At 42.6% G+C, this 25121-nt stretch overlaps 1 protein-coding gene and 1 long non-coding RNA gene across 15 annotated transcripts in view; one reads left to right on the top strand and one right to left on the bottom strand.

Moving 5' to 3' along the window:
- The first annotated feature begins 6025 nt into the window (after window positions 1-6025).
- On the top strand, window positions 6026-7301 carry LOC134640352 (uncharacterized). The gene is made up of 2 exons (XR_010095458.1): window positions 6026-6634; window positions 7037-7301. It is a non-coding gene; the product is annotated as an uncharacterized LOC134640352 (long non-coding RNA).
- A 2829-nt stretch (window positions 7302-10130) lies between these two features.
- Window positions 10131-25121, bottom strand: part of LOC134640263 (regulating synaptic membrane exocytosis protein 1-like) — a 113260-nt gene continuing 98269 nt past the window's right edge. For 7 of the 14 annotated variants that reach the window (XM_063491928.1, XM_063491931.1, XM_063491934.1 and 4 more), the window contains 10 exons: window positions 19262-19371; window positions 19053-19171; window positions 16888-17048; window positions 16560-16774; window positions 15699-15731; window positions 14555-14720; window positions 14245-14357; window positions 14047-14148; window positions 13768-13907; window positions 10131-12487 (listed from right to left, as the gene is read on the bottom strand). In XM_063491928.1, the coding sequence (XP_063347998.1) occupies window positions 12269-12487; window positions 13768-13907; window positions 14047-14148; window positions 14245-14357; window positions 14555-14720; window positions 15699-15731; window positions 16560-16774; window positions 16888-17048; window positions 19053-19171; window positions 19262-19371 (1378 nt within the window). In that variant the 3' untranslated portion in view covers window positions 10131-12268. Of the gene's footprint in view, window positions 12488-13767; window positions 13908-14046; window positions 14149-14244; window positions 14358-14554; window positions 14721-15698; window positions 15732-16559; window positions 16775-16887; window positions 17049-19052; window positions 19172-19261; window positions 19372-23123; window positions 23190-25121 lie in introns of all 14 variants that reach the window. The other 7 variants (XM_063491937.1, XM_063491924.1, XM_063491929.1 and 4 more) reach the window with 2 other exon arrangements.

Genomic DNA, 25121 nt, shown 5'->3' with positions numbered 1-25121 from the left:
AAAAGTCTGTCGCATGTAGCGGCTTCTGTTCCGGTTCGAGAAAAGCGCGCAAAAAATAAGAAAAAAAAGAAGAACGGACACAAGCTCACCTGGACGCGCACGGACAAGCACGTGTCCTTAAAGTGCGAGCTCGGAAGGTTTGGGGTTGGAGGCGGGGGGTATCAGACAGAGAGATGCATGTGTTAAAATGACAGACAGCAGCTATCCGGTTGCAGTGAACAGGACAAACTGGTCGGGCAGCCAAAGAAGCACAGGCACCGTCTATAACCTGGGTGGCTTCACATGCGCAAAGTGGGCTGTATCACTGCTGACCTCACGCAGTAATAATAATCACAATAATCATAAAACACACACTCGTGTTTTGGAACAGTGTTAAAGTGTCAGACTCCAAAAGCCTAAAAAGTTTAACAAATTATTTACACGAACGTTGTTTTATGACTGTTTAAGTGAGTGAGGCAGACTGTACAGCTCACTGATGCGCGATCATTTACACCAGCCTGACTTAACAAGGTCAGAGGAAATCAAAGCCTTCACTCCAACTTACAAACAGGGTTTGATTTTTAGTACTGATTGATTTTAAGAAACTGCTTCGTGTCCTGAAGATCATGCCGGGGTTATTCACGCTAGCGTCACACACACTGTGCAGAACTTTAACGGTGATATGAGCGTGTATTTTGAGGGGGGGTGTGGGGAGTATGTGCCCACACACGATGGGCACTACAGGGTCAACCCATTGCTTTCTTTCTCCCTATCCAAACTGCAGCCCCTCGCTAGCGGCGGGACAGTTAGTGCCCGCTGTAACAACTTTGAGATGAGCCTTAGGTTCGAGCTGCTTACGGTACAGGGGAGGGTGTTTTGCTGCTGCTGCTGGTGGTGGAGGGTGGAGAAGAGGAGAAGGAGGAGGAAGAGGAGGAAGAAAAAGAAGAGGAGGAGGAGGGGGAGAGCTTGTAAATACTCTGGTAATAAAGGGGGTTTGGTGATAGAAGAACGCGGGGCTTAAAACGGCAGCAAAGATGCGACTCCGCCGGTTTGTTCGGAGGACGCACAGAGGAGAGAGTACCGCCGGGGCCGGGCGGAGGAACCGGAGAAGGAGATCGCTGCGGTATACCGGGAGGGGGAGAGAGGCAGACGGAGAGGATCTCCCGGGGAAAAGAAGGTAGAAGCTCGCGAAGCACCAGCGGCTGCTGAGAGGGAGGAGAGAGGAGGATCCGGCGGCTGCTTCTGGAGACCCGGAGATACGCGCACTGACCGCAGAGGACGCGCACTTAATACCGAGGGGGTGGTGGAGGTGGAGGGAGGCAAGGCAGAAAGGAGGAGGAGGAGGAGGAGATGAGTGGGGGGTGGGGGGGAGAAGAAGAAGAAGAGGAGGCGGAGGTTCAGCGTGACCAGTGAGTGAAATATTTCTGCAGGTTGCAACTCGCAGCGTGGCTTATTAGACCGACCGGTTGCGAGGCGAGAGTGTTCACGTGTGTGTGTGTGTGTGTGTGTGTGTGTGTGTGTGTGTGTGTGTGTGTGTGTGTGTGTGTGTGTGTGTGTGTGCCGGGGGCGCGTGCACGACGATTATCCCACATAGGGTGATTATCCCGTTTGCGAGCGTGTGGTGAAGTTGAGGCAGATTTAAAGCTGAGCGGAGCAGACGGGTTTGATTTACGGCTCAGAGTTTGATACGAAACAGGAGAGCAGCAGTAAACTACAACATCTGCGTTATTATTTAAAAGTACAATAATAATAATTATAAAATAATCATAATAATAATCCGTGTTACGAGCTATTCTGTGTGAGTGTAAATAAGAGATTTGTGGATTATTCAATACAGCGTGTCAGATTTTAACTGTAACCCGTGTGTGTATGTACGTTTGCGTGGATTAAAATATCACATTAAGTGACATTTAGTTATTTATTTATTGTAGGCAGGCAGTGAAAAGCAAAGGAATCCAATGACGACGGAGAGAGGCATAAACCTTTCATTTTTCTGTCTTCACGGAGCGCGTTTTGTTTTGTTTTCTTAGACGTTACGTGGACGTTCATTGTGGATTCCCGGGTTTAGTCTGCACAGTTAGGGAGACGTTTTTAGCGATTTGTTGTTAGAAATTTACTCTTTTTCCCCCCTGAGGTTTGCATTAATCATTCAAAATCTGCGTTAAAAAAAAACTCCGTGCTGAATGTTTCCTCTCTGAAAGCGTTAAACACGGGTTAAAGGTCCCTCTCATTTGATAAATGACTTGGTCCGTTTCAAACTGGGATAAACCGGGCTGGGTGGGGTTGGGGTGGAGTGGGGTTGTTTCGCTCTCGGTCCGGGGCATCTGGTATCCTGGGTGGCCTGTTGCTCCTGTGCTGGCGACAGGCGGCCACCGCTTCCACTAAACCTGATCCTGTAACTGTAGAAGGTGACACGCGGAGGTGCACCTGAGTGAGAGAGAGAAAACATCCAGGAGCAAGCTGGGAATCTGTCACGTGACTGATCACTGCGGACAGGTAGTTCTAACTTCCTGATCAGCGTTTTTTTGTTTGTTTGTTTTGGGGGGGGGGGGGGGGGGGGTGAAAATTGGCTCCGTGTGATAAACTACTGGCTTCAGGTTTGCGCGCGCACAGTGGGGCACAAATGTGACGCTAAAACGTGGTTGTAACAGGCCCGGACCATCAGCGTCCTCTGGCACCCGCACTTAAGGAGGTTTTGTTTTTGTGTTGTTTATTACCCCCGCGCGCAGATCCGAGAACGCCAACCTTGACCTCTGTCTACACCCATCCCCATCTGTCGGCAACAAAGAATGTCTCTTCCTCTTTCTCCTCCTCTGCTCCCGTACATACACTCTAAGTCACGGCGGGACATTGATCAAAGCCCGCAGCGCTGCTCGGACTCTGGGAGTGAGCGGCGGGGGGGGGATATGTAAATGGCCGGCGCGTCGCTTGATTCCGTCATAAATCAGTCAGGCTGCATGTTTAATGCTGCAGCAGGAGTGTGTGTGTGTGTGTGTGTGTGTGTGTGTGTGTGTGTGTGTGTGTGTGTAGCTCACTGAGGTCCATATTTAATCTTTTATTACTTCTCTGTGTTTAAAGTAAGTGTATGTGTGTGCGGGAGGGGAGGGGGGGTCAGGTGTGCGCGCGCAGATAAAGAGCAGACAGCAGGATGTTAGCTGCTCCGTATGTAGGCCACACGCCGCCGTCTCTAACTTCACAGTTTCGCGCTCAGCACTTTTATTCTCCGGGCACACCTCAGTACGCACACTCTCTCTCTCTCACACACCGGGTGACCGGACACTGGAGCACTTTAACGGGGGGGAGGGGGTACAGGGCGTCAGATCGGCGGTGGTCACATGCGCGCCTTCCTCTGCACGCACGACAGCTCCGGGGAAATTGAGGTACTGGGGGCGCATTTCAATATATGGAAATGACCGGGGGTGGGGTGCGTGAGTGTGAATGTGGGGGGGCTCCGGAGATAAATCAGCTCCACACACACCCCCTCCGTCCTTTTCCACGCTCCTTTTTTATCCGTTTCTCTCCTCCTCTCTCCTGCTTTGATGCTTTTTTAAAACAATCTTAATTATCCAGAATCCTGTGCGTAAGAACGCGCGATGTAAACCTATGTTACCGGCCTAACACACAGTTACAAGGTTCCACCGGAAACGTTCCACACGCGGATGCGGCCTAAAACGCTCCCGCTTGTGTAAATGAAAGGATCCGATCTCCATCCTGCCAGTAACACGAGAACACACACCCGAACAATTCGCGCTCGGCTGTTTCCTGAATTTACACACAAGTGCAGAATTATTTAGAGAAGTCAAACCTTACAATTAATTAATTTCCATTAATTGTTAACTCGGTTAGTACCTGCAAACCTGCTTCTCTTATTCGTTCTGTTCGTTCCTGATCCGACACACCAAACACAACAAGAAGCCATAAGAAAAAAAACACAGATAAAAAGCTCCAGATCCCTGTAAAACCTAGTCTCTGCCTTTTTTATAATTCTTTTTTTCTTCCTGTCCTTCTTTCTTTCTTTGCGGAGGAATTTCAGGCTCTAGTCCCCGCACATCCCCACGTATAGAGAGCACACACACACACACACCTTATTTTTTTTGATCCCACAAAGCTTTACAATAACGCGAGCGGGTTGGTTTTTCTCTTTCCACAGCGCGCCCATTATCACATCTGGAGATGTGCGCGCACGCCGTTGCGTCGGAGCGGTGGTATTAGATGAAATCAGGCGGGATTACACGGCTATAGAGCAAATTGTCAGACCCCCCCCCCCCCCCCCCCCCCCCACACACACACACACACACCCACACCCCATACACACACACACAACTTTATATGCTTTCGTCCTCCCAATCTCCTTTTCTTGTGTGTGATGTGACGGTGAAGACGGTTCTCAGTCAAATTAAGCAGAGATGAGAGATTTTAAACTTCCGGTCAATGTTTAGGAGTCTGTTATTAATGTGTGGCTCACACCGGAAGCAGACATTTAGTGTGAGTTTTGCCGACCGATAAGGTCAACTGGGAACGCCTCAAAGGACCACAAACCATCCATCCACCTCCATTCGCCCATCCTTAGAATACATAGGGGCGTTAATGGTGGCTAAGCCTAAATTGCTGTTAATTTTTCCCTAAATTGGTTCCTATGGGGATGAACGGCAGGAGGGAAACTGGGCACTCGGGACAGCCGAGTATTCGTCTGTCTCCGGGCCTGCAGATGCAGGGAGGGATGTCAGTAATGTCAGACTATCACCATTTTAAGACTCGACTACAGAAAGCTGACAAATAATCCAAAGTCATTTGTAAAGTAATTTAGGACCAAGTATTATTGGAAACAGCTCACTGACTGACTCACACTGGAGGAAACATACAAAACAAAACTCCAACAAACTTCAGAGCTGCTTTAAATGAAGAGCTGTATGGGTGCATGGTGTGTGTTTGGATGGTGTATGAGTGGATGGTGTGTGGGTGCATGGTGCTGATTAGGGTTCAAACAGCGACTAGCTTCGTCAGTCTCTGACACTCACCTTTTCCTGATCACAATGAGCCCGGCAGCGCATGCGCTTGAAGTGAACGAAGCCTGCCTGATGTGTTTTATGTCGGGGTGAATAAAACCACAAACTCCATGTTCGCTGTGACATAACAGCAAAAAGACCGCCATTTAAATCAACAAGCTTCCAGTTGCGGTCGCTCTCCTTCTTTATCTTGTCCAAACACGGACTCTAGCGCCCCCTTGTGTCCAATTGCGATCAGTATGAGAGCGCGTGAGAATATAAAAGGGACCCCCGCTTTACAAAGCGCGGAGGGCCCGGAGACTCAGGATAGAAATATAATGGAGATTTATTTCAAATTAAAATAAATAATACAAATAGTATTTGCTTTATTTATTTTTGTTTTTTCTCATATTAATAGTAGGAAAATACATTTTGGACAAATAATTAGGTGATTTTACTTTCTGACACAAACTGTTTCATTCATGTTTTTTTTGTTTGTTTGTTTTTAAACTTAATATAAATATAAATTCACTGATGCCTCAAATCAATGAAATCATTCAAAGATTAGAAACTTAAGAAGAGAAGCAGCAGCGTGAGAGCTGCTGTTCAAGCAAGAACAAAGAATCTCAAATGTCGTTTTTGTTTTGTTTGTTTTTCAGGAATTTTTTTAAAGAAAAAAAATTAATTAAAAAAAAAACCTCAGAGCCCAGAAATCCGGAAACAAAACCTCAAACAAGCTCACCTCTCTGCTATCTGCTCGTCTTCACTGAAAACACAGCTTAACGGTTAAATGAGCCGTTTCTGATCATATTATCCTTATTAGATTTTTTTTAAAGCGCCGAATTTTAATTGTTTTGAAGGTTTTATAAATGAATATTTCAAGTAAAGGTATCTTTACAGAAAAATCTGTAAAAATATTTTATTATTATAATAAAATATTTTCACATCTTTTATATACATTTTAAATATTGTATTATTATTATTATTATTATTACTAAGAAATCGTGATCAGAGGCTAAATGATAGCATACGCCATAAATCGGGCCGCTCATCGGAGAGCTTGTAATGATAAATCCTGCTTTTTCCTCTTTCTTTTTTTTTTTTAATGAAAATCAATATTTTGCAAAAGCCGCACATAAAGAAGGGGTGTGAGGCAGAGGAGGCCAGAGCTGTACCCACACTGAGCGGCGGTGCGGCCCGGCTGAAGGAGCGGGGAGCAGTGCGCAAGGACTGATCTCACGGCACCGACTTTCTAATGAGCTCTGAAGCGCTGACACACAGCCCTCCACGAGGGGTGGGTGGGTTTCAAACCATTACCACCGAGGGAAGCAGTGTGTGTATGTGTGTGTGTGTGTGAGGCTGGGGCTGGTGGAGTGAGGCTGCATGACAAATCTAATGTGACATGACACCCTTCTGTTTCAGTGTGCCTGTTAACCAGCGGCCGTCACACTTCCCCAATCAGCTGACTGGGAACACACAAAAAAAAGAAAATAACTTGTGTGTTCGCAGACTGCGTCTCAGAGGACGACGCGCCACGGCTGACAACATATCATTATCAAAAGTGCTCAATTATACGTTATATTGTAACATTCCACAGGACGGAGGCCCCCCTCCTCCTCCTCACAGCGGAACTGCGTCCAGCAGAAGAGGAGGTGACCACACTCACTCAGGTTAGAGCAGCAGATGGAAGCAGCCCAGTGTCCTGGTTATTACGGCGTGTGGCTCGTGCTGATTAAGGCCGAGCACTTTTCAAAATAAAGTCACGACGTGTTCAATAAAAGCATAGAGAAACCACAATAATATTATTAATAATAAAGAAAAAACAGGGGGGGGGGGGGCACTATTGGATCAGACCGACCAAATTTTAATATGTTAAATTTACACGTGGCTGCTGATTAGCGGTGTCATTTAAAAGATTGCCGGACAGGTGATCTGACTGGGACTTGTGATAAAGACATGAAATTTCACTCCTTATCTTTGGCTTCTTGTCTACATTGTTATTTGTGCAGTAATAAAGTATTTATTTTATTACTGAGCGCCACAAACCTTTTTGTTTTTATTTGTGGAACCAGGAGCCCACCGCGACACTGTGCAGGTGTTACAGATGTTCTGTAGTCGGTCTACAGTTCAGTACAAGAGCGCAGCAGGTATGGAAGAATTTTACTTTCTTCGTTAAGTTTTTTGTCTCACTGCAGTGAGTGCAAACTGTAGACTTGTGTTTTAGGAAGCTAAATGGAATTTTCTCATTTGCAATATGTATATGAGACCAGTTTGTGCCATAACACCACAGATGCCACACTCGGTCATTTTAACAGAATAAAATGTAATGAAATCTTGTTTCTCTTGCCGTTTTTATTATTGCCTCTTTTTGTTTGTTTATTGCACTGAGTTTGACACATGCTAAGCATATATGTCATATAACAGCACAACAGGGATTGAAACTCAGTAAGTCTGTATTCCTCCGATCAAAGGCTCAGAACAGTGGCGCAAAAATAAAGCTCACAAACAAAAATGTTTTGCTTTTTAATGCTTTTGGCTCCACCTGCCCCCCAGAGGTGAATCATCACTGCAAATGGGTACAAATTTTTTTGGAGCCATCACTTTCATCATTTCTGTCCTGATGGGAGTGCTCTCATCCAGGATGAAAATCTGTCTTCTGATGAATGATATTCCGTCCCTCCGGTGGACTTCCACAAACTTGGAGAGTCCGTTTTCACATTGTAGCTGTTCCACTTACGCGTTTTGGTGATAAAAAAAAAATACCTTAATGAGAGCTTGAGGCGTTTTTTCCTTTAATTTGTCACTTGTTCGTGTGAGTATGTCACTATATGAGGCATTTAGTATTTTGAATGAATTTTATGGGAGCTTTGGGATCGGGATTCACAAAGTAGCATTTTTATGTAAAAGAACAGAAAAAAGTACTTTGAAAAAGAAACTATCAAAATGTACAGTATATGTATACAAGCTGAACGCATACTGTGTGTACTTTACAGGCATGGCATAATTTCAAACTGTTTTCATTTATATTCGTCTCTGAAATATTTGTCAGCACAACAGTGCATCACCTGTCTTAGTGTAAACCACGCCTGACAGAGGGAAAATGATGAGATCCAATGTTTCTGCCAGATTTGCAAATTGATTCGTTTCAAGTCACCACTAGATGGCACTAAAGAGCTACGAATGTTGCACCTGGGGCTCAAGCGCTTCTTTCACTAACGTACACCGGACTGTATGTGTGTCAAGTAGTTTAGTAACTTTATGAGTTTAATTGTGAAATAAAATTAAAAAAAAGCCAGACTATTTGTTTTGTGGCCAGTGAAAACAAAACCCATGAGAAATAAAAATGAAATCATGACACAGGCTGAGTGTAAAGACGGTATTTGCTCAGGAGGCTGGATGTATTGTTTGCTATCAATCAATCATAAATGCGTCAGAGAACTTTCCATCCTCTGTCTGCTCTCGTAGATGCACCTCCTTCATATCAGCTCACAGTTTTTTATACTTAACTAATACTAAACTAAAAACTAGAACTAGAAGTCAAAATACATTTTTGTTAAATAAACTAGACTTTTGGCACTGTTGCTGTTCACACCAGGTTCTTTCTGTGTGGATCGTGCATGTTCTCCTTGTGTTTCCGTGGGTTCTCTCCAGGTACTCCAGCTTCCTACCACAGTCCAAAGACATGCACCTAGTGGGGTTAGGTTAACTGGTGATTCTAAATTGCGCAAAGGTGCCAATAGTTATCTGTCTCTATGTGGTAGCCCTGCGACAGACTGGCAACCTCTCCAGGGTGTACCCCACCTCTCACGCTATTGTAGCTGCGATAGGCTCCAGTTATGGCCAGTCATCCATGTCCTGAAGGAGCCCCAGACCATCAGACTACCACAACCATGTTTGATGTTATGTTCACGAAATGCTGTGTTAGTTTAACACCACATGTAATAGGATTCAAACCTTCAAAAAAGTTTGGCTTTTTTTTTTTTACTGTCAGTCATCAGAATAATTTCCTAAATGTCTTGGGGATTATCGAAATGTTTTTTTGTAAAATGTGACGAGCCATGAGCTCTCCCATGGAGGCCATTTTTGCGCTGACACTGACCATAGCTGAGAAATGTGAGGCCTGAAGTTCTTTGGATGTTGTTCTGGGTTCCTTTGTGACCTCCTTGGTTGGCCACTCCAGCGAAGATTCACCGCTCTTCCAGGTTTTCTCCATTTGTGGGTAATGGCTCACACTGTTTCACTAGAGTCTCAAAACCTTAGAAATGGCTTTGAAACCCCTTCCAGACTGAGAGCTGTCAATGACTTTGTGTCCTAGCTTTTTCTGTAGATTGTGACATGGTGCATTGCTTTTGAGATCTTCTAGACGGCTTCACCTTATCAGGCAGCTTCTATTTGATTGATTTCTTGATTCAACAGGTCTGGTGGTGTGGCTAGTGAAAGTGAACTCAGCTTTCAAAAAAATGTGGTTAATGACAATTAATTCATCATTTAACAATGGGGGTGGCAATTAGGGCCAGGCCACTGTTCTTTGCATCACTTCCACTTTGTCCCACTGTCAACTTGATGCTGACATCATTGGCCAGGTCCAGCCACCTTCTTGCCTGCCTTAGATGCCAATCAACCCACACTCTGCATACTTTCTATCTCAGTGCTCCTCTGTCATTTTGTGCAACTCACCTCCTTCTCAGTTTTCACCTTGCCCTGGTCACTTAGAGCTCCATCCAACCCTCCATCTTCATCTTCATCGCCACCAATAACTGGACTCCAGGGGGTCCTGTCCTGATTCCAATTACCACTGGCATTGCATTCTGCAGTGATGGGTCATCAGAGACTAATCGCCCAAAAGCTTAATTCATTTCTGCAACTCGAAAAATTATGCTCAATAATTCCAACTGACCTCTCCTTATTGAAGCATATTTATAGTCACTTGGGGCTGGATCTAAAAGTGAGACAGTTAAGACACAAGTGTACCATCATGTTGCTCATTACCACCATTCACCAAGTTTGTGCTTCTGAAATTGTGAAGAAACTTATAAAAAAAAAAAAATCACATTCAGCATATGACATGTGCCTTTAGTCATCAGGTACACAATAACCTGGGAGCACTGGGTTCAAAAAGGCCACGCTCTTCTTCCACACAGTCTTTTATTTGTAAATAATAAAAATGAACTCTTGAATATAAAACATACACATCAGTAGAGCCACATCTGTTATACAAACAAGAACTGTTGCAGTGAATACTTCATCTTTCGTCTAGTATCGTGGTTTGGGAGTGGGGAGCCATGGGCTGTAAACAATCAGTATTCCTGGAGTAATACTGACAAAGGAAAGGGGCAGTCGGCCGTACCGCCAAGTGCTTCAACAAAAAAACATCTGCAAAATATGTCTGCAAAACCAGGTTTCTTGTTGGCTTTAGAAGTCCAGTCCAAACCAATAGTAATAAATGGGGGGGAAAAAACATGGTTTTCAGGAAGAGAAAGTAAACTTTGCTCCAATTGGTTCTGCTTGTTTTTCTGCAACTGGGACAAAATCAAAATAAAGGCCTATTGGCGCCCACTTGTGTCTCGTAGCCACTCAGCAGCTCAAGCACTGGACGCGTATTCCCCTCAACAAGACCAGGAATGTTTGTGTGTCAGCGATGCGTTTGTTCGTTCATAACTTAAGTTCAAGCCTAATTTGTATGTACAAAGTGTGCATGTCTGCGTGTATTGGTGACGGGTGTACAGTCAGATACACTCTTTTTTTATATTCATATATCTATATCTTTATAATTTATATCAAACTCATAATGATACTTCATATACATTTAGCTGTTATACACACATTCTCTATCTCTGTCTCTAGCCCCGACTGTCATAAACTACAGTTTAGACACCTACATCCTCGGATACGCCAGGGGTTCGAGTATGCTCAGTACTACAGAACAGCACTGTTGTTCAAAGGGTTCAAAGAATAAAATAATTCAGACAATTTCTTTTTTTTCTTTTGGAGACTTCCTAATACGGATATTTAGACCCAGAGTGGTAGGCGAGGCCTGGGTGGAATTGTCACCCTCCCCCCCATTAGATCCGCTCTTGTTAGGGGGCGGGGATGGCTTGGCTTTTCTCGGTTTGTATTCATATTCAGTACGAGCAAACTGTACAAGAACATGCAACATACAAGCTGGCCTAAAAGTATGTGGAACTAACACACATAGTCTAGTCTTTTTTTCTGTTTTTGTTTTTTTGAGAATTGTTCCTTAATTTGTCTCGTCTTTCGATTTTACAAAAAAGTAGAGAAACGAACCGAAAAAACGAAACGGAACGAAAGAAACGTGCATGCAGCTTGGGGGCCGGGGAGGGGGCGTCCCCGAGTCATGCTGCTCCCTCCCACAGGGGGAGTTCGAGGGGTTCGGGGAGGGGAGGAGACGGGCGGTGGCGGTCGGGCGGAGGGTATTCAAAGAAATGTGGCCTGGCCTTTGTCATTGGCCTTTGGCATGCCATCGCTCAAAAACCAAACATAGACATACACAGAGGGAGTCTGCACCATGTGGCACCATTCTGGACAGTAGGCAAAAACAAAGGCAGGAAAAAAAAAGATCCAAAATCAAAAGTGAAATTCTAATCCGCAATTTGGTCTATTTTTTCTTTCCACATGGAAAAGGTTTGGCCTCGATTCGAATGAACGAGTCCAACTTTTCTTGTCAAGGCTAAGAATGTGCGAGTGCATGTGCAGGCTCCCTTTCCATCACGGTTAAACGGGACCAAACGTCTGTCCCCTTGAGCTCATCACTATCGCCACGGTAAAACCTGAAGAGACAACAGCCGAACCTGTGAAGCCGCAACTATTTGCTAAATCCACACTTTTCCCTGTGGCCTGGCTGTAAGCTCTACTCTGATTGGCTGGAGGGTTACTAGGCGGAGAACCCCACTTTGTTTGGGTGCTCTGATAGTGGCTGCACAAGGAAATACAGAAAAAGAAAACAATGTTGGACAGAAGCCTCCACTGCTGCAGGTCAGAGGAGAAAACAAAGAAAGCAAAACTTTGAACACAAAAAGGTGTAAGGAGGAGGGAGAGGGAAGGTGTGAGACGTGATTGTCAGACTCCAGCTAAGCTTTGATTGGCTAGTTCTATCTCTCCCTCTCTTTCTCGCTCGCATTCCCTGTCTCTCCGTCTGGCTTTTCATCATTTGAAAGAGGGCTTCTCGTCGACATCCTCGGGGCGTGTTGTCACCCCTCTGCTCAGTAGTGGTCCAGTAGCTGTGGTCCATTATTCTATTTTGTCACTTAAGGGGTGTTGAGGGGTAGGCGGTCACCGTCCGGTCACTAGGACCGAACGCCCGGCGGCGGTCCTGAGCTGTCCAGTGACGTCTGAGACGCCAGCCGTGTGAGCGGAGCTAATGTAGGGTCCACCAGGGAGGATGGTGGAAAAAGTTTGTACCAGCCGATCACCGTACTAGAGAGGTCCAGCTCCTCCAACAGTATCTGTGCTACACCCATGAAACATTTGTGGTCCAATCGTCCATAGTCACCCCACACTATCACCTGGAGGAAAGAATGGCAGATGAATTGATTTAGGATTAACTGAAAAGACAAAGGTACAATCACCACAATACATAACCTTAAAGATTTCCAGGTTCAAAGCGCAAAGGAAAACGAAATGCTCATAATAAAAGATTTTAAAATGCTTTATGCATCACTTCAAATGACTTACCATTTCATTTTACTTACAGTTAATTATTTCTTTGTTTCCTGTAAAAACCTGATTGCAACTAAGTATTTGTAAGCAAATCAAATCACATTCTAATTTCTAATAAAATACACTGAAATTACTTTAATTACAGGGGACTTATACCCTTAGTTGTGGCCCGTATCATAGTGTTAACGTGTTCAGTTCTAATCCTACTAATTAAGTCACTAAAAACAATGCACTTTCCCAACACACTCGTTTTTGGGGTTAAACAAAACCTTGTAATTCCAGAAAAAAAGGTTGTCCTTCTGGAAAGTTCTCTTTCCACAGAGCAATCCTGGAGCTGGAGCCTTCCCATAGGAACGTGAAAGGTAACCTTCCACGTCCCTATGATACGCGCCGGATTGTGAATGGACTCCAATACAATGACGCTCCCAGCGGTAACAAACGTTCCAGCCATGTATTCCAGCCCTAACCCTAACCTTAATCCAAACCTTAACCACAACCTTAATCGTATGAGACAGTGTTTTCCAAAGCGATTCATGACAAAATAAAATAAATGTACAAGTGTAGATTCATTGCAAACGGTTCTCATGTTTCCGAACACGTAACATACAGACGATTTGTCACATATCGTCGGTATGTTACGCTTTGGGATGAGAACGTGTTGCAGATGAACTGCAATCAATCAAACTGCTGACAGGTGATCAGTGGAAACAGGAAAGCGTCTCGGAAAAGCTTGTGAATGTACATGTTATATTTAGTTTTTTGTTTTCAGTAAAGCTGGAATAAACCTTATTTTACTTTGTAATTATGGGGTACTGTCTGCATGAATCTGAGGTGAAAAATGAATTTAATCCATTTTAGAATAATGTTATATATGTGACGTGTACAATAACATAAATGTGGAACACGTTAAGCACTGTGAATACTCTCTGGATACACTGTAAAGGCTATGGACTATTGGAAAGTACCATAAGTCTATTGTTCCAAGATATACAGTCTATGGCAGTTTCACTGTAATGTCCCCAATAACACTCTGACCTTTCACTATTAATACATTTTTAACTAGAGCTTCTTCTTTCAACGAGTTTTCCCATAAAAAAAGTGATTCATGAAAAAATGTGATCATTACCTGAAGCACCTTGCCCTGGGGACTCTCATCGAAGAGCAGGTGCTGCTGGTAGAGCGGCTCCAGGGTCTTTCGTGCAATCTTAGTTTTCTTTTTGGCTTTACATGTTCCATTATCCAGCAGGTACACTTTTACATAGGGAGCTGAGAGAGTGGTCAGGAGAGGGTAAAAATAAGTTTTATGGGAAAAAACGGGGACAGTATGGAGGTTGCTTTAGGTTGCATCCACCTTAATTTAACTGTAAGTGCTACAAGGAATTAGTTTTGTATGAACGTGTGTTACCTGGGAGGGATTTAGAGCCTGGTTTGGGGGTAAGGCCTCGTGCCCTGATCACCTCCACCTCCAGCTGGCCTTTCTTGTCCATCAAACCAATCTGAACATCACCTGTGGAGGTTTTTAAAAACAGACCATTTCAGAGAATAATGTGCAACACAAATCTGTCTTTCTCAATTGAGCAGAGCTGATGAAGCTGTGACTCACCCATAGCTGGTGTCGCCAGCGTTTGTCTGCCCACTAGCTGACCGGGGCCTAATCCATCCAAGAAGTCGCTGAACTGACTGTCAGCACCCAAACGCATCCCTGAGAAGATCAAACTGACATACACAAACACAAATGAAACCTGTCCTCAGTTTTTGACTCCATCTAGTTTTTAGAGAATCAGTAAAAACCTTTTCCAAAAATTGTTAACAGCATTTGATGTTTGTTGTTTAGAAAAATAACTTTCTGTGTTCCTGACAGTGCCCTCTGTGTGTTGTCCTGTGTTTTGGCAATATTTTCAGCATGTACGTACTTCCCCTCAGAGCTGTAGCTGTTCATGCTGCCGTCGGTCGACTCTCTGCTCGCCTGTCGGTTCATGGCTGACCCTCCTCGTGGATACTCCACCGCCATGCCCGTCTCCACACTCCTCTGGATGCTGCTGCTGCCGGCCTTACCCACCTTCTTACCTGCTGACGCTTCTGTTGCAAACACAGGAAAACGGGTTTTAGCCACTGGTCTTTGCATGTGTCATTCAACCCTAGGTCCTAATCAGTTATCAGGCATCTCTGATGGATTTCTCTTTTTTTGTTGCAAAAATTCAACATGATAACTACAGCCTGAGATGTATCTCTTCAGGCCTTCCCATGCAAAATAACATCCCACGGTGACATCACCAGCATTTCAGTAATACACTATTGTACGACAGACAAATCTATGCAAATCTTTAGACACTTTTATTTGGGAATTGTAAAAACAATTTAATGGTACTTAGGTGATGAGGTCACTGCAGGAAAATCTGACTAAAAATCAAAAGTCAGTCCACTCACACCTCAAACGTTTAGCAGGGATGGAAAGGCAAAACTCAGAGGGTTGAGGAAATAATACAGTGTGTGCATCAAAAAGGAAGAGTTCAGTCATTTTCAAAAGCCTGCTGTTTGTTCGTTTGTTTTTATCATAAACACAAAGTTCTTTCAGACCCACTTTAATTTTAAATCTAAAATTCAAAGACAAATATTGTATTCTCAGCTCATGAGAACACTCTGAATTCACTGAGTCAGGCTTCTTCCACGACCGAACCAGCCTTTAAGCATAATGGTTAAACAAGAGGGTGGAGTAAGGAAGCGTGCCAGAAACAGTTCAGGAATGGTGTACGGAGTGCTGGGAACATTCATCATTCCTAACTGAACCACTTCTTATGCTTTCTGTGCCTGACTTTGCCCTATTCTGCCTGCGTCTATGAAAGTGGGACGTGAATGTGATGCTACATCTAACTGCTGCTATACAAAGTACTTAAGTACTAATGCTCCTCCTAGTGTACAATGTGGTGTCACGCTCTGTTAATGATCCTGTATTTACTATTCTGTGTGGGGCAATGACAAATCAATTACTATTATTACACAGTTAACCTTCCTCCTTGTTGTATCCTACAGTCTCTGACTTCCTGCCTTTTGCTTTACCTTTCTGTCTGTCCGCCGCCTTACCCGCTGCCTCTGAAATAACACACATAACAACAACAAAGCCAGTAAACAACAGCAACATCAGCACACTGGTTATACTGGTAAACTTGTACATTTTTTTAAACTTATTCTTCAGGATTTAGTGACCACACTGTATTTATGTATGTATGTGTCCTCAAAGTACCACTTATGAAATCCAGCTTGCTTTATGTAGATAAAGAAGCATCGGATTAAGGAATCAAGTTCAGTTTAAAATGTTATGTTATAAATGTGTCCCTAAAGTCCTTGAATTGTGTATTGAAGCGATATCAACTAAAATTAAACTAGGGCTAAGCCATACTTTTGTGCAATGTGCACCACAAGATGGTGCAGCAATTCATTGTAAGTCATTGTCATTGTAACCAAGTCCATTATTAAGAGTCTGTTCTTATTTACAGTAGTGCCTGGGGAAAGACAAATCCTCTCGAGGAAAGCTGGGGCACAGCAAAAAATTAAGAAAACCAAAAGACCCTCCAGTACACCCACCAGTACACCAACCAGTACACCCACCAGTACACTGCTGTCGTCTGGGGGTGAACTATTTAGCAAAATTCTGCAAAAGGGTAGTCGTGAAAAAATCCTATTAGTAAGTTATCTTTTCTTGATTTCTTGAGTAAAATTGAATTTTTATGTGAAAACTGTTATTTAACATTTTTTTCAAAGTTCATTTTTTTAATGTGGAGATGTATTTTGGTCATTTTTGAAAGTTAACAGACTCACAACACAGAAAGACAGAAAAAAAACAACATTCAAAAGTTTTTCCTTCTGGACAAATCTTTCCACGTCGTTTTTCTCGGACACTTGGTCAGTCTGTTGTCTGACCTGTCTGGCTAAGCTGCGAGGTACTTCGACTCCTTCTGGACGGCAGGATGGCGACAACACGCTGGCTCAGGCTCGAGCGCCGCTTCTTGATCCCGCTCCCCAGGCTCCCGAGTGCCGTGTCTGACTGGCTGCCGTCAGCGTGCTCCATGCCGTAGATCTCGCCACTGATGCTGGTGCTCTTCATCATGTGGCGACCCGATGCGCGCATGGCTCGGCTGATGGTGACATTATAAATGATAACACATGTTGTGATACCCTATTTCAAAACGTTTAAATGAGAGTGAGTGTGTGTGTGTGTGTGTGTGTGTGTGTGTGTGTGTGTGTGTACCTGAAGCGTCCCCGGGGTCTCTCTGACTGGATGGACATGTAGCTGGTGCTACTGATGCGAGAGGCACTGCTGGTTCGAGAGATGGCTGAGACGTCGCTGACATCACTGTCTGAGGACTTATGGGAAACATTTTCACTACTCCTCCTCTGGTCCTTATAGAGCTGCATGAACCACACATCATAAAACAGATATTTTAGAAAACTGCTGTGAAAATGAAGCAAGTAATTCTCAAGCCATCGCCATGGTGACTTGACACCAATCACATGCTCCAGGTTTAAAGCTATGACAATACATGAGCAATAGATGGATTGTAATCACCTGCAATCATCTTCAGTGACTAAGTGAATGAAGCTAAATTTAAATAATTATTTACACTTTCTTCTGGGAAAAAAACCCAAAACAAAACTGACATTTATTTTAGTTTTGAAAAACTCAATCAATATGAATTAATTTAATATATAACAATAAGAAGATGGTATGTCTGGTATGTCCTTATATGGAAGCCTACTTTCAATATTCCCATGATGCATTGAGTATTTCCTTTTCAGTCACCTTTCTCACGCAACATGTGTTAACAGACCTCTCTGCTGAATCACACTTGTTATTAATCTCTGTCTCTCTTCCACAGCATGTCTTCTATCCTGTCTTCCTTCTCTCACCCCAACCGGTTGCGGCAGATGGCCCCGCCCCTCCCTGAGCCTGGTTCTGCTGGAGGTTTCTTCCTGTTAAAAGGGAGTTTTTCCTTCCCGCTATCACCAAAGTGCTTGCTCAAAGGGGGTCATATGATTGTTGGGTTTTTTCTCTGTATGGATTATTGTAGGGTCTACCTTACAGTATAAAGCGCCTTGAGGCAACTGTTGTTGTGATTTGGCGCTGTATAAATAAAACTGAATTGAATTGAATTGAATATAAAATGCTAGCGCTCTGCTGCTGCATCCTGATTGGTCCATTCACTGATAGCACTACACGCTGATTGATAGAAAATTGCTGTTAGCTACAGAAAGGGATTTTACAACATTACATTTGGCGTACAAGCTATTAAAAATCTAAAACTTGAACCAGGTGTTTTCCATATAGACTGTGCATCATGATGCATCTTTTGGTCTGAAAAGTGAGGGTGAAGAGGAAGAACTGCAATCTTTCTAATGACCAGCAGAGGGCAACTCTGAGGTTTTCATAAAGAAGTCTTCTTGTGTGGACCGCTAAAGGGAAAGAACACATTTCACTCCATTTTTCATGGCCTCAGGAAACTTCCTGACATGTTTATGGTCTCAATCACTAGTTTTAAGCTGGTTGTTTTGTAAATCATAGTACGCATTAGAGTGAAAAGGGATGATAAAGCAGCACAAACCTACTGTGTGCTACCATATGTCTCCCTTGGTTTACCAGTCAGATGTGCTACTTGGGATCAGTGGGTGACATCACCTTAGCTATGCCTCTCTTTTAAATCTTTTTAAAGTCCATGCAAGCCTGAGTTCAGTACAGTGACAGAGTTTGTCTGTTAGTGGTTGCAGTCAATGAGGAAGTAATCTGCTTCCAACTTTCCACCTGAACATTTACTTCATTAAGCAGCCAGACACTCATGCATTGCCATATAGGAGGATGACAAATTACAGGGCAACCAGCAATCTGAGTTGTTAGGTGGGACGAGACTACTGTACACTGGGAACTCCAGCTGCTGCTAATGTTTTTAGATGCTTAGATGCATCCAAGCTCTAATCACCTTCCACCTAAATGTTGTGTTTGTTTTGTCTGCTATATTAAAACATGCTTTATTTTCTGATTAGCCTTCTGTAATGCATCACACAGACAAAAAGAAGAAGTTAAACTACTGGCATGTACATATTTTTAAACGTCACAATATCAATATTAAACTATTTTCTCTAAGGGAAAAAAATAGAGAAAGCAGCCGGTATGGATTATACATTTCAAGATTCCAAGCGTTAACTCAGTTCTTGAGTGGCTGCCCATTTGGAAATGATTCATTTTATGGAGTGGTCTTCACCATTACTGTACAGTAATTTATTACTTTCTCAGACAGTCAATGCAATTCGCTGTGATGCACTTGAGCAGCATTATGGTTCATTCTTTCTGTCTGGCTGGAACCTTTATTGTCCTCCTCCACTCTCCAGACGAGCTTGTTTTAAAGCGAACGGTCAGGCTACCTCTCGTTTATTCTTGAGCGCTCGGTCAAGGTCCTGTTGGCTGGAGGTGGCTGGAGCTGAGACCCGATTGGAATGAACCCTCATCTGGAGCTGACGGACACGCTCCTCTGCTACCAGGGCTGCACGGTGAAGGAAAGAAACTCGAAAAACTAGTACTTAATCGGACACTGCACAAAAATGACCCTATATGGGTCAACTTTTCTTTGTACCTTGTTCTACAGTGCTGCTCTTGGGGGGAAGCTGTGGGAGTTGCCTCACTCTGCGAGTTGATGAGGACGTCACCGAGGAGGAAAGAGACCCACCACTTTGGAGGTGTCCCCTAACACAAAACAACATGACGGAAAGCAGAAAACAGAAGGGAGAGGGGAAAGGGAGACATGGTGGAGAGAAGAAGTGTGAATATAAAGGAAGGATGAAAAGTGTGAAGATGGGAAGAAGGGAAAACGATATTAAAGTCATCACATTTGCAGTCGAGAGTGCCATTCGCTGGTGGAATTTGACGTCTTCACGTCATCCCATTCACACAGTGAACAAAATGTTGACAAGTACTCGACATTGGATGAACCTGCTGCAATTTCACATTTCTTGACGTTAGGCGAGTATCACTTAACATAAGGTTGCAAAACAAAGACATGACGACAGAAGCTATAGGAGGAACATCTACGTTGGAAACAAGACAACAGCAGCAGCAACATTTCGATCAAACATCATATTCACAGAGTGAAGCAAAGTGAGGCTTGTTTGGGGTTCACAGTGAGGGACTCTGTTGCCAGTAAGAGAAGCAAATCAAGATTTAAACAGTGAAACAACGCACTGAGAAAGTGAAAGCCTTCAGGCACAAATCCCACCACGACTGTACACATCCATCCATTCGACACATCCATTCTCACATAACACATATTCCCTCTCCTACTAGAAATCTTGAAATTTGGGGCTCCTTTCCACTGGACCACTAAGAACAAGGGTTATTCATGACATTTTGTCATTTTATTTGAATTATAGACTGCAAAGAAGTGGTTTGCAGCTTTTGGATCTGAGAAGTGAAACAAATGTAAGAGTGCCTATAAACCAGCATTATTTCTAATGGCCAGCAGGGGGCGACGTCTCTGATTGCGAAAAAGTCTGGCTGAGTAAAATGCTGTTTTGACAACTGGCCTCCCTTTCACTCAATCTAAACATTTTCTTGATGAGTCTATGGTTTCATCCTAGTGTCAAGTCTTCTTGAAACCTTCAAGTTTTTAAGTTTTGTAACTTGGATTTTAGGAGACCTGGTATGTAAATGGAATGATTGAACACATTTAACACAATTTATTGGGCTATGTGCTGAATTTAGAGGTTAGAAACAAAGTATCGTTCTGATACCAATACCAGTGTTGGTATCAATACAATACACACCTCTACTGGGTTTGTCAATCAGAGGCACCCTTAGCTCACCCATGAGCAGATATATTCCTGGTCATTGATAAAATTACTGTTAAATGAAGCTTATTCATTGTCTGAGTATTAAAATGTTGAGATATGAACACTTACCACAAATTCCCACATTCACTCAGAAATTACACATACAAACAATGACTGCAGAATCCACACAACACATATACAACAACTACACAAACAGCAGCAGCATCTGATGAGATGCAGCAAAGACATTTCACCAAACACACATACAAATGCTGACAGAAGCAGCAGCAGCCCTGTGTCTTTCCTCTCCATGAGTCTCTACAGTGAGCAAACAAGACTCTGCCTCTGGTTAAATGAGTTAGAGGAAGGCTGATTTAAGGGGAATCCATTTACCAAGGGGACACAGTGGGGCTTTCTTTCCCCTAGAGCCCATTTAAATGGAGGTGGACTTGTTTCTGGTGTACATACACACGAGTGCCATAAAAACCCAGAGCCCAGCAATACAGTGTGTAAGCAGCAGCATGCAGGGACAGAAATGGGGTTGAGGAATGGGAAAAATGGGGGGAAAGGAAGAATCCATAAAATATACAAGAAACGATGTTAAATGAAGGCAAACCTAAACAGAGTCGTTTATGAGTAACATTAGTTTAAATTTAATTAACGTTTTAACAATACAAACTTCATAAGAAAAGCATGAAAATGTTTTGCACTAAAGCATCACTACACTTTTAACCATGTCTCCAAACACAATGAGGACTATTAATAGTTTTATGCTTATGTGTTCACAGCCTGAAGTCGCAAATGCTTGCATGTCCCTCAGATAGCGCTAACCAGCATATGTCAGCTTGTGTTTATGGTAGTAGACTGCACACTGGACCAGCTGGACCAAAATATAGTAATGGATCTGGATGGAAGACACAGCAATTTCAGTCCTTTACCAGATTCAGTCCCAACATTAAAACCAGGCAAAACAAGTAACGCACTGATTTCAGGTGTTACAGTTTACAATACGCTTTATATTGTAAGGTGAACATCCTAAAACATTTATATTAGAACACCCCAATGACGAGACAACCCTCTATGAGAAAGCACTTGGTGATTGTGAGAAGAAAGAACTCCCTTTTAACAGGAAGAGACCTCTGACAAATCTGGCAAAGCATCAACAGGAAGTAATAAAGAAGCAAAACAAAGGATTTGATGCCAGCATCCCAGTGCAACAGAACAACTGTAGAGGCATGCAAACTCCATGTCCCTACAGATCTCTCCCAAGGTGTCATAAAATTTTACAGGGTGGTTTTAATGTTGTGGCTGATTGGTGTCTATATAAACATTACAGAGGGTAATCTATAACGCAGATGTTCTTATAATGAAAAAGTGTTTACATTATTTTTTAAATATGTTTAGCTGGCTGCGCAATTAAGGCTTTGATTCACTGCATATTTCCATGTACCCAATGAAGCCCTGACCCCTGGATACTCTACTCAGTGTTAATAACTGGCATTTTTACACATTATCATGTCATTATCAGCAGCTCCAATGTTTAAGAAAATATTAACCACAGAACCTAATTTCCTTTTTTATAAGCATTTTAGCACTTTCACTTTGGAGATGCTAATAGTAGCAATTATTCATTATATAAAAAAGTGACTTTTCCTACTACTTAACTAAAAGTCTTTAGTATCCTAAACAAAGGGGCATCTCTATGGTATACATGCAGTGGAAGAATCTAACACTTGTATAGCACTGTCTAAAAAATAAAGCCCTACAAAACATGTGGTAAAACCAGCAACATAAATTCCTGGTGTGACACATAACATTTGTATCAGAATATCTTTCATGCTTACAAGGACCACATGGAGCCCTTGGGAAACACGTACTGACACTATGTTCCATATCTCGATCATTTATTGCACGATGATGTACTACACTGTCACTGCAGATCAGCAGATACATTCATCTCCACTGAAATCAATGTGCACTTACAGGCTCTTTCTGACCACGACAACACAGAAACAGCCAATGAAAAAGGACCCTAAGTGATAACTGAAATTAAACTCACTAATTAGCTTGTGCTTGAAATTAGACAGTGGCAACCCCTTAAACTGAAAATCAAAGTGTCAAAACTGCTGTTCCTGCAATGGTTCCTTGCATGTCCTACAATCTCCACAGACTCTCATATATTAAAATGCTGATACAGGCAACTTTACTCAATCGGACTAGTGTCATTTGTGTCAATGACCTGGTTCTCTTCATCTTGTTTGCCCTATTGGTGCTTTTTGGGATATTTTTAGTATAATTATATGACAAATAATATCACCTGCTGTCTGGTACAGTCCATTAATGCTAATTTATTAGTCTGCTTACTTAGCTCTAATTAGCAGATATATATGATGCAAATGTGCCACCTTCTGGCTCTAGCAGCGAAACACAGTAGCAGTCAAGGTGCTAGCATTGTGACTTCGAAATTTTAGAAATACATGCTAAATTTCACAGTGGTTGTGCCTAACTGTGGCTAAGCATTAAGGGCCTCAAAAAATACTTGGACCTATTTATAACTACTATCTGCTACCAAGTACTAAGACACAGCTTCTTTCCAGCTGGTGAATGCATCTAAGCTTTGTGTGTAAACAAGCCACCTGAAATATGCTGAGCGTGCCGCACACGCCTTACCTGCCACTGTCAAAGAGCTTCCTGCCAAGAGTGTGACTTTCAGCTGTTTCCAGGGTCCGAGGCTTCCTGGAGAATGGTGGATGAGTAAAGAGGACAATACACCAGAGAACAAAAAAAGATGGATGGATGGGTCAATGAGGGGATGGAAGAGAGCATGATGGTGGATAAATCATTTCAATTTAGAAGGGCTTGACTCTGTCTGGAGCCGTCACCGGCCTTATAAGTTTATGATCTGTAAAACAGGAAATAGGAGGAATCCTGTGATGGATGGTATGATGATGATAGGAATAAGGGGTGTTATATGGTCATGCTTCATCTGTAAGTGTGCCTGTGTGTGTGTGTGCCTGTGTGTGTGTGTGTGTGTGTGTGTGTGTGTGTGTGTGTGTGTGTGTGTGTGTTCATAAATGTGTGTGTACCTCTTCTTTGTACTGAGGTGAATTAAACTCTCTTGAGACGGAAGTAGCATCCATATTCTCCATTCACGGACATGAAGATGACAAGGATGATCCATGCACCGCCCCATGCACAAACACAAACACACCCACAGAGACACACACACACACACGATCACACTTATGATATGAATTGTGGATTGCATGAATTTTATACCACTAATGAGCAATACGCCTTCAAAAAAAGACTTCTCAAGACTAAGGGGAGAAGGAAAGCACACAGAAGCTGCGGATGCAAATTCCTAAAACAAAAATGTAACTCGGAGAGACTGTGGGAAGCAAATGCAAAAGGGCAGGATTTCACACCAGAGCCAGTACAAACTACCTTAACTTCAAACGAGCACAAACCTGATACTAAAAATCACAAAGAACAGAAAGTCAACTAAACAAAGATACAGCAACAACAATCACGACCAAAAACTGCTGCTGCCACTCTTTGCATTAAAGGGCAAGCCAGAAAAACACAACCCACACACTAAAAGCCACACAAATAACCCTTTACACAATGTGAGTGACAAAGTTAAAGAAAAAAATCAAACTTATATATGCCTAGAGGACTTTTTTTTCCATTGGGACAAGTTCTACTTTGTAGATCGTATTCACTCTCACTGTGATCAGCTCATCTATTACTAAAGTTTGCAGCAGAAGGCTAAATTGCCAAAAGTGATAATAGATTGTGATTTTATCTTGTATTTGTCCAAATAAAAATGCAGTCAAAGTGAAAGGTAAGTCAATAGCAATAAACATATATGTCTTGTATATATTCTTGTCTGCTTGATGTGCAACTAAAACTAGAAGGTGTTAGCGTAGCCTAGCATACAGTCTTAGATCAACGAAAAAGCTAGTCTGGCAAAGTCCAACCAAAGTATTACTGCTGGTCATATATTTTCATAAATGTTACCTAAAATATCTTTTGTAATTGATTTATGATGACCTCATGAAATTTGAAAGCCAAAACCTATTGGTCTAGCAATAAAGTTGTACTACATGCTACAAGTGTTGCCAAATCTTTAGACTTTTTTCTCTTTTTGATTTTGGAAGTAGATAAAGTCATGTCCAGACTTCCCCTTTACTAAGGATCTAAACCTTATCCACCCAAACCTCTAAAGCTCACTAATCAGTTGGCATTTGTTATTTATTGCATCATTAGGACAAAGTCAGGGTAGTTATTACCCCATGTACTGAGTTTAGGCTAGTTTGCGCTATATTTTGCACTAAAATTCGTTTAATTACACTTGTTTTATATGATACAAGATAAAGTCACTTGCCAAACTTGAATTGTGGAGAGCTGACGAATTGGAAAGTTGAAAAGGTTAAATTGTAAAATCACTACTAGTCATTCATAGAAATATAGCAATCTGGCAAAAAAGAGCTTGGCATTTGCCTCAACCCAATAGGACCCAACTAAACCAAGAATATTTCCACTGGGTTTGACAAAAATGTGTTTCTTACTAAAACTACTGTAAAAAAAAAAAGAAGAAGAAGAAAGAAAGAAAGAAAGAAAGAAAGAAAGAAAGAAAGAAATGAAAAGAAAAAGAAAGAAACT

This window comes from Pelmatolapia mariae, linkage group LG13 (genome assembly GCF_036321145.2).
Source record: "Pelmatolapia mariae isolate MD_Pm_ZW linkage group LG13, Pm_UMD_F_2, whole genome shotgun sequence".
Classification (NCBI taxonomy): domain Eukaryota; kingdom Metazoa; phylum Chordata; class Actinopteri; order Cichliformes; family Cichlidae; genus Pelmatolapia; species Pelmatolapia mariae.
Note: the sequence above shows the minus strand (reverse complement) of the source record. Positions and strands in the feature narration are given on the sequence as shown.